Source organism: Malurus melanocephalus, unplaced genomic scaffold (assembly GCF_030028575.1).
Source record: "Malurus melanocephalus ecotype Western Australia unplaced genomic scaffold, MMel_1.1 scaffold_149, whole genome shotgun sequence".
NCBI classification, from domain to species: Eukaryota; Metazoa; Chordata; class Aves; order Passeriformes; family Maluridae; genus Malurus; species Malurus melanocephalus.
In genome coordinates this window covers 1,397,718-1,407,735 of record NW_026623381.1, presented here as the reverse complement: position 1 = coordinate 1,407,735, position 10,018 = coordinate 1,397,718, and the positions used below count along the sequence as shown (strand labels likewise).

The 10,018-nt window shown below is 41.0% G+C and overlaps 1 protein-coding gene across 1 annotated transcript; it reads right to left on the bottom strand.

The window, feature by feature from the left end:
* Window positions 1–2,552: 2,552 nt before the first annotated feature.
* TTF1 (transcription termination factor 1) lies at window positions 2,553–10,005 on the bottom strand. The gene is made up of 11 exons (XM_057371578.1): window positions 9,948–10,005; window positions 7,784–8,783; window positions 6,758–7,017; window positions 6,232–6,417; window positions 5,573–5,651; window positions 5,160–5,290; window positions 4,411–4,639; window positions 4,046–4,135; window positions 3,760–3,825; window positions 3,280–3,365; window positions 2,553–2,882 (listed from the first exon to the last, which is right to left on the bottom strand). Exons 1-11 carry the CDS (start codon window positions 10,000–10,002, stop codon window positions 2,722–2,724), a joined length of 2,343 nt encoding a protein of 780 aa, XP_057227561.1. The 5' UTR covers window positions 10,003–10,005; the 3' UTR covers window positions 2,553–2,721.
* Window positions 10,006–10,018: the final 13 nt, after the last annotated feature.

Sequence of the window (10,018 nt, the reverse complement as noted above, 5' to 3'; positions counted from 1 at the left end):
CTGCTTGAAAAACCCAAGTTTTTRKGGGCTTCAAAGTGCTTTTTACACCTGAAGGATCTGTCATGCTCTTATTTATAATGCAGTCTGATACACAAAGCTTTGTCAACGTTATTTCCTTCATCATTCTGTGGAGCCTCTGTTTGTTTTTTTTTAAGAAGCTCAGCAGAGTTTGCTCTGTTGGCAATAATATTAAAATACCCACATGAAAGAACTACCTCCATTGTGCCTATACTGTCGTGGGCCTGGGTAAAAGCATGGCAAAGGAAAAAGCTGCTTCCTTGGGCCATTCTTCACCTGGGAAATAATCAACAAACAAAATTATTTGCCCCTGTGCAAACAGATTATGCTTTACCCAAAAATATGAAGGGATGGAATTTCCTTACTCCATTCCCTGGGCTGCAGGGAGATGGACAAAGCCTCTTTTTCCTCAGGTTTGTGTTTCCTCAAAGCAGCCAGTGCAGTGATGGCTCCAAGTTTACAATTTCAGCCCTGGCTTGCTCATATTTAGCAGAGAAACTGCTTTTAACAAGTATCAGCAAGAGTTTTCCTTGGGTAGTTTTTGGGATGGAGCAATAGGAACTCATGCCCTGAGGTGACCCTGTGAGCTGGAATGCTCCTGRCTCATGGCCAAGGGAGTGAAAGTGCTTCAGAAAAATATTTTGAAAGGTGGTTGTGAAGTCCCAACATGCAAGATAATGAGAGTGGAGAATGAAGCAGAGCTAAAACAAAGGCATTTATCTTATCTATACTGCCGGCTAACAGACAATTTGACCCTAATAGCTCTGAATTGCAGCTGGACTGCAGGCCAGGGGACGGCCCTGGAGTAGGGAAACTTTCTCAAAGTTTGGGATATCTTACAACAGATCCTTGGTAGGCGACTGAGAGCAGCTGAATTAGTATTTATGAAATATCACTGAGTCATGGGGCTACTCAGTGTTAATTATAGACTTCAATATATAAACCACTGATGAGGTGTGTGACTAAGCCTGAATCCAGTTGCACCCAGACTGTGCTGCAGAGGAGTTAAAGGAGGTCCGTTCTGAACCTATTTGTTACTCCAAAACTCTTTGTGAATTCGCTAACTTGATTTTAACTCAATTTTCCTTTGCATGTTTCTTCCATGGAGTAATTAGTAAGGTGAACTTTGCCATCAAACTTAATGAACCTTGGTAAATCACTGTTAAAACTGTGTTATATTCCATCRAAGTTATTGAACCCTGTCAAATTATTCTTCTCCCTCCATAAAACACTGCTGCTTCTCTTTTGAGTGAGATGCATTCACTCAACTACAACAGTTTTCCTTTAAAGAAAGGAATAAAATAAATCTCATCATGGAGGTAGAAGTTTATTTCTGCAAGATCTCTGTACAAACTCTACAACCAGGCATCATTTGTGCTSTTGCGTGCTGACAATTCAGAGCATCTCCATTTTCCAGGAAAAAAACCCTTGAAAAACAATTTCAGATTCAGAAATCCAAGTTTTTCAGCTTCAAACCCATAAAGCAACAGAGGTGAAAGACCTAAGTGGAAGGGAACTCGTGTATTTCATCTTTTGGCTGGGAAACTTACCCTGAAAAGCAGTGGCTGATTTCAGGGTAAGTCCTGCCTGTCTCACAAAAATCCCACTGCTTTTTATCTTCAGAGAGACTAAAGCCAGACGCAGTTAAATATGGAAAGTTCTCCTTTAAAATTCCTTGCTAGAAATAACCTTCCAACCCTTCCAACCCTCCTCTTTATTTCAAGCTGTTGAAGTTTCAGTAATTATTAGAACTGAAGAGGGAAATTCTCAAATATCAAAATGACCCTCAAAAAGCAGGGATTGAGTCTTCTTGCACTATTGTCCACTAAAGTATATGGAAAATATCTTAAAGTACTTGTATGGCTTGTTTATATTTTGGGGTTTTTTACATTCATTCAATCCATTTACAAACAATCACTTCAGGCAGTGATTTAAAAATATACAAAACACAAGGACCACCTCCATCTTACTTCTTAATTTTCTTATGAAAATGTAGAAATTCTCCTTGGCACAATAAAAATATATGTACGCATATGTATATATATACACACTGCTTTGCCTCTGTATTCCAAATATTAATAAAAACATTTTAAGTTACTTGTTTTGGTTAGCATAATGATGATGATGAATAGTCATGGACAAAAGTCSTTTTTCTCTCAAAGGGTTGAGAAAGGGTAAGTCTACATCAAAAACAAAATCAGTTGCTTTTAAGAGTAAGATATCTGTTAAAAAAAAAACAACTCAGAAGTTGTTCTGTTTCATCAACAGAGATGTCTTAACACTTGGTTATTATAGAGATATAAAAGCAAACTGAAAGCCTTTTTCCAATCCCATGAATTTTAAATAATTTAAAAAAAATAAAGTTCTGAAAACCAAGATCATTCATAAAGGGGAAAAAAGCAGCTTTCAACTCTACARAAAACAAAGGAGTGAAAACACCAGTATTTTGAGACATTTAGAAAGCAACTTGGATGCTTGAATGAAAACTTGTAAAACCAGAGGTAAATTGAAATAATAAAAGATGGCACAAAAGCTCTGTTTAACTTAGACTTCAATATGAAACAATACAATCAGAGGTGCCTATCCTGACTTCTCCCATTACTCAACAGCCCGGGTRCCTTTAGTTGGTGAGCTGCACCCGCTTTCAACCAGACCCATTTGCAGTTAAATATGCAAATTAGGCACTGCTTTTAGGAGATTCAATTAATCACTGTCTTCACTGGAATCAAAAATGTCACTGAGTCGGAAAGCCTTCTGCAGCTGACTGGCTGTTGAATTGCCAAAACTACGGTGTTTCCCCTCCTGCTTTTTTAACTTTTCTTCAAGTTCTGGGAGCTTCTTTTCATACAGATACTCAACAACTTCTATGAGGAAAAAAAAAAGTAGTTTTAATTTGATGTGTAAAGGAATAGCATCTCACACACAGACATTATGTTTTCAATGTTAAATGAACAAAATCTCTCTATGGTTCTGTAGTGATCACAGTGGCTGCAGGGAGCTCAGACACAACACAAACATGCAAAGAGAAATTAAAGTGCACAGTTATAAAACTTTTCAAGCCAAGGTATTAAAGCACTGGCACAAAGAGGACATTGAAAGTTATATAAAAAAAAAAGCATTTAGTAAAATAAATATTAAGCCCAAGATTTTAGCCAATGAGAGCAAAGCTAACTGAGAAAAAAAAAAATTGAACTAGAATATGCACCCTCCAAGATTCAAGCCAAAGCTTATGGAGTGTATAAAAACAGTTGGCATACTGACCAGGAAAAGTCTTTCTTCGCCATAAAGGGACACAGGAGACTTTCAGTCTGTAAAATTTTGTTTGAACATAGGCTCCAGGGACATCTCTGCAAAGAGAAGAGTTCAAAGAATKAGTACTACAAGGAACTATCACAGAGCTTAATTGTTACTGTGTTACCCATTCTCGAGAGTGATGCCAGTCAATCCATAGCTTTAGGYAGAAAGGATGGAATCCAAATAATAATTATCCCATAATATCAAATAGTAATTTTTCCCATGAGTTGATTAACACTTGGAAGCACAGATATACAACACTCCAGTAGCTGGAATGTCAAGAGTTTCAGACCTTGCAGGCATGGCTTCCTGCTCAGTACTATGYCAGAATATGCAACTGTAATGTTTCCAAACAGAACATTTCTTCTAATTTTAAAAGTATCAGAACTTTGATTCATCTGCTTTAATTACCCTTTGTATCCATAAAGAGAAGGAAAGAGGATTTACCCAATAGCATTACTGAGTTCATCCCAGTTTACTTCACTGGTATCCTCTGCTTTTGTTTCATACAACCTGTGAATATAAAACAGAAGCAGTTTGCAGGCAGAACTCAAGACATAATTCAGTGCTCCAAACTCCCCCAGTCAGAAATAAAAGGACATTCTGTCAAAGAAAGAATGATTGCAAAACATGTATCAAACTGCAAGGAGGCTGTTCTCATCCTGCAAGCTTTTAGAAACACAACTCAGMACAGTGAGAGGTACAAAAACATCCCAGTGCCTCAGAATTGTACCTTTTAATAAGATTGATCTTGGCCTGTAATCCACTGGTCCCTCTATATAACGGCTGTCCTCTGCTCATCTTGCTCGTTAAAATTGAATTCCTTTGAAAACACAAACCAGAGGTTTCTATCATTTCAAGAAATTCCAAGCATTCAGAGACCACTGTTGTCACAGAGAGGCTTTGCTATCACAGTAAGAAAACTCAGCCCAGCTAGCAAAGAGTTATTTGTTTCAGACACATCTGGAGTGCCTCCTTTGTATTCTATAATCTCATACCTGTCCTACCAAATGATCATCATGGTACAAAACACAGGTTTTGCAGAATAAATACACCCCAGAACACATTTTACTATCTCAGTGTAGTCCAAGCCCTCACCATTTCTGTTTGCATTGCCTCCAATATCGACTTCCCACTTTGGTTTCAATCTCAGTCCATGGTAATTGCTGGTACAGCTTCTCACGGTCAATCCACAGATCCATGCTTGACTGGTCCAGTGAGGAAAGGGAACTTGTATTTTCTGCTTTCAGTTTTCTCTTCATCACCTCCTTTATTGCACTCATTAACCTCTGGGTCTCCTCCTTTGTCCAAGGACCGTAATTAATAGCTAAAATTAAAAACCCACCAGGTTAAGGCATAATTATCATCAATAATTAGGGAAAAAGAGGTAAAAGAGCAAATGCTTCACTTTGTCTGATTTTTATGTACAGGACCATCTTCTTAACACACCTCCTAGAAACTCTTCTGCATACCAGATTTGAGAGTTCAGCCTAAACACTACAGAACAGCCTGTAAACTGATCCCCAGTTTTTATCTTCTTAAACCTGGCTGCCAAATTCCTTCTGCCTTCCCCATGAAAGCATCTTATTTAGATGTCAGTTCTGTTTAATAAACAGTTGCATTTGTTCTGCTTCTTYTCCCTTTTCTTTCTGAGATCTTTCTTATCTTTTCCACATGAAAATGCAATCAGTGGTCTGAAGAAGAGGATCACCACTACAAATTAATTAATTAATCGAAACCCCCACACTTGAAGGCATTGTTCTTCATGTTTAGATGATTACATTACATGAGGTGATTACATTAAATTACATCACACCAAATGAATTGTTTTTCTTAAAATGACATACCTGACTTGATTTCAGAGAATTTCATAGCAACTGAAAGGTTAGAACGGGACATCAACTCAGAAATCTTCTTCCAATCATTGCCATGCAAAGCTTGATACTTCTTTAATTGTTCTTTTTCTTCYGCAGTATACCTGATTGGGGAAATGGGCACAGCTTCAGCTGTAAACTCAAATTTCAATTTCAAAACCATTTCAATCTCCTCAAAGAGCTGTAACCCCTCCAGGTGATCAATGTTTCACCATCACTTCAAGTCACACTTTAGAACAGAGGAGTCAATAAGGGAAAATGAACTACCAGTTAAGTAACTGGCACAAAWGGGAGAGATGATCTTCATCTGTATCCATTTTTAATTTACAAATAATCAGCACAGACTGATACTAGMATTCAGAAACACATCTGAAGTATTCCCTTACCTTCCTTTATAATTATTTGGGTCAAACATCTTCCTTGCTCGGTAATATATCAGTCTCCAGGGTCGGGGTATGCCCTCAGCTGGAAGGTAAAGGATCATTTTTGACAGACATTTCTCACAGTGGCGAGGCCAAAATGAAACAAACCCCAAAACCCAACACCACACATTTTCATGGCCGTGCTGCCAACAACAGATTCTTTCCATTCCCTCTTGCTACTCACTARCTACAAACTGCATGGACTGGCTGTGCATTTGATCCAGGAGCAATTAAAATTTAACTGACATATTGAACACTCCCATTAAAAAAGAGACATGAGACAGCCACCAGTCAGGAGGCTGAGATGACCCTGGGCTTCTGCTGACAGAACATTTCAACTGGGAAAAGCAGGCACTGGGGGCATCCAGCAAAAACCAAGGGAAGAGCTCTGCTGAAGAGAAGATCCACAGAGACCAATCCCTGGGAACACACAACAACCTTGGTCAGCAACACCCACGAGAGGTGACTGCAAGTCACAGAACACTGACACAACTTTCTGCCAAATATTCCCAGACTGGAATGAAATCAGCATCAGGCAAATGTGATGATGCAGAGAGAAGGATCATGTGAAAGAATCACAGAGGAACAAATCTGTAGCCTYGTTAATGAACTTAAATACTCACAGATTTTTTCACAAAAATGATGTTCTGTTTTCAGACGATGGATGGTGTCTTTATCTTCTGGATATCTCGAGGTAAACAGAAGTTTTTCAGCACTGTCTATTCCAGTGAGTGCTAAGAACTCGTCGACATTTTTCTGGATTTGTATATTTTCCTTGTGGGTAAATCTGCCAAACTTGACAGCCATACCTAAAATATAGAAAAGTTAAAAAAAAAAAAAAACAAGTCAGACCTCAGGTAAAGCCTCTCGTACATCTCAGGTTTTAGCTCAGGTATCAACAAATTCAAARGGTAAAAAAGAAAATTGAAAGAGACAAAACCAGCTGAGAATGAGCAATTTACACACAAGGTTGGACTGAAATTTGCCAATGTGGAAATGGATGCGACAAAACAGAAAATATATCAATGGTATGAAGTGAACCAGATTCTGTGGGTGCAACAGACATGACAGGAGCAACAATTTTCCCTCTGTCAAAACATYAGCACAGCTGCACARTYCTTGCTTGCAACAGGATTTCAGGGWGCTCACCTTGTTTCTTAAACTCTTTAAACCTCATTAGGTCTCTTCCAGCCATCTTCTTGATTGAACTGTCTGATATATTYCTCACGTGAGGAATAAACTCTTCCAGTTCCTGTCTTGCAGTATCCAAATCAATGATTGAAGTCATGGCAGGGTACAGGCTCTCTTCATCATCCAGACTGAGCTCATCAGAGGCTGCCAATTCAGCAAAGGAACTGTTCTGCTGATTCTGCTGATTCTTTTTATTTGATTCCAAGGGGTCTGGTGTCCTGATATTAAATTTTTAAAAAGCATAAAATAAAATAACACCTTTAGAACTCCAAACCAGAGATTTTGCTATAATCTCTMCTATTAAAATAATGAACATATTAATTACAGAACAAGAAATATACTTCACTCATCCACCACCTTGCATTTCCAACCTTTTAACATTATTTAATAATTGTAATTTATTACCACATTTCCATACTTACAATAATCAAGGAGCTTTCTGAAGTTTTTAAAATCCACAAAACTCTCACATACAGCCATACTGAARAAATAACATCTCTTGCTACCACTGGCACAAAGATTTATTCCATCTGTCTCTTACTAGTGCTCCTATTGTGTGTTTAGACACTTCAAAGGCAGCAAGAGCTAATTACATGACATTTATTTGCACAGAACATTATTTTTTAAGCTGTCCCTTACTAGTTGCTAGGTCAAATTTAACAGATTAAATCCCTTTCCTTCCCCCTACACTTTTTAAAATGTGACTTGTTTGCATGTAAATTATTTCTATAGCTACACTTTTTAAAGAGGAGAAAAGAGCCTACACTGAAGTAGTATTTTCTTAAAAACAGTTATTGCATCCTCACAAGACAACTGAGATTTTAAAGTAGGTCTCAACACCTTGCCATGCTCTCCAAGTGAGAGTTTTTCTTTAAAACACATACAGAACAGAATTAAGAAAAATCTGGGACCCAAACAACGTGAAAGGGACATTTTTGGGGAGCAGAGGAAGGAAAAAAACCCACAACCAAAACCTAAACTTACATCACATCAGAGTCCGAAGAGCTTTCTTCCATGACAAAAGCGCTGCTTTTAGTTGCCTTTCTAGCATATGTTGGAGTCTTTTTAGCTCGACCAGCTGCATTATTGGGTGTAGAAAAATCAGCAGGGACCTCCATGGAGACCTCACTGATGGTAGAAGCAGCATCACAGTCACCATCCTCATCTGCAGGTGAAGGACATGCCCTGTGCCTCCTGCTCTGCTCTGGGGATGACAACAGTGCCTGCTCAGCTGCTCCCTCAGTGTCYTCCTGCACGTCCTGGGCACTGCTCTCTCTCCTCTTCTTCCCCTTCTTTTTGGATTTCTCTTTGCCCTTGCTGTGTTTCTCAGAGGGAGGCAGCTCAYGCACCTCATCCGCTTCGGGCAGCTTCTGTTTCTTTTTCTTTTTAGGTTTTTTAAAATAAACATAATCAGCATCAGTCTCCTGGCAGTCCTGGCTGATGTGCTGGTTCACAGGGACACAAGCGACATCGCTGTGCTCGTCAGTGCTCTCGTTACCCTTCTGCTTCCTCTTCTTCTTTGGGGCAGCAGCCCCTCCAGGCCCATTACTAACTTCATGTTCCAGATTTACACAGAAATTATCTATCAAAACCTGCTGCTTCTCACCCTGCTGCTTTAGTTTYTTCTTTTTCTTGCCCTCCCCACTCTTTGCTGCTTCATCTTCAGACAGCAATGGGGAAGAAGCCCCTCCAGTTCCATTACTAACTTCACGTTCCAGACTGACAAAGTAATTATCGATCAAAACCTGCTGTTCCTTATCCTCTTTCTTTAGTTTTTTCTTCTTTTTCCTGGCCTCCCCAGCCTTTGCTGCTGGATTGTCAAACAGCAGCGGGGAAGCACAGCGAAGCTCTGCATTTTCCACAATTTCATCATTTTCATGTTCATTGTTGTACTCATTGTGTTTCCTCTTCTTCTTTTTCTTCTTCTTGGCAAAATCCTGGACTTGAAAACCATCTGCACATGCTTTGCCTTTCATTTTTTTCTCTTAAATAAAAGAGGGGAGTTTTATTGAAGTGTTGTAATTTATGTACCGTTATAGACASAAAAAATTAAATCACCACCACCCCCCAAAATACCAAGAAAAAACACAAAATCCACCCAAAACCTTAAACACTCAGTTTTATCTTAGGCTCTTATTTTTTCAATCCAGTTAGTTTTACAAAGTGCCTAAGAAAAACTTTGCCAAACAGATGTGCATCACAGCTGCCCTCAGCCTCCAAAGTGCCTTCCTTACAACRACAAAAGACACACTTCAATAAATTTAATAACTATTAGCCTTGATTTGGAATAACTAAGCAATGTCAGGCTGTTGTATTCAACTCAATTTTTGGCACTTTTCAGCAACAAGTTCAAAGCAACGAAGAAACATGAAACTCATCAGCACTAAACCCCAAATTCTCTGATTAGAAATTTCTAACAGGCTCTGCCCGAGCCCAAGCCGAGCTCAACCCTGCCAGGCCAGGGCAATTCCTGCAGAATACAGTCACGCAGAAAAAGCAGGACGCATTTCTAGCACATTTTCTATATCCAGCACATAGAGAATAATAACAACCCCGCCACGTTTGAAACATGCGCCTTGAATTTCGCATCCTCAGGGCAGTTCGCAGCGCTGGCCGGCACCGGGCATCCCCTCCTCGCCACCGAGAGGCCCCGATGGCTCTGCGGACACCGAGCCGCTCACACCACAGCTCAACCCAGGGCCCAAATCGCGCTAAACCCGGGCTGAGAATCGGCGTGCGGCCCCGCAGCCCCATCTGCGCCATTCTGAGGCTACCGAGGAACACACCCAGCGCACCCACAGAGCTCTCGGCGGCCCCGGGGTGTGGGTAACCCGCACCCCCACGGGACCCTTCCCAAAGCCCTTCCACGCTCCCGGCCCCGGGGTGTGGGTAATGTGGGTAACCCACAACCCCACCGGAGCGTTCCCAAGGCCCTTCCATCCTCCCGGGGTGTGGGTAACCCGCAGCCCCACCGGAGCGTTCCCAAAGCCCCTCTGCGCTCCCGGGCCCGGGGTGTGGGTAACCCGCACCTCACCGGAGCCTTCCCAAAGCCCTGAACGCTCCCGGTCCCGGGTGTGAATAACCCGCACCTCACCGGAGCCTTCCCAAATCCCCTCCATCCTCCCGGGCCCGCCGGGCCCTCCGTTACCTCCATGCGGTGTCCGCCCCCGCCGCCGTTCCCCCGCGCGCCGCCGCCGGATCATCCGTTCCCCACGGCGG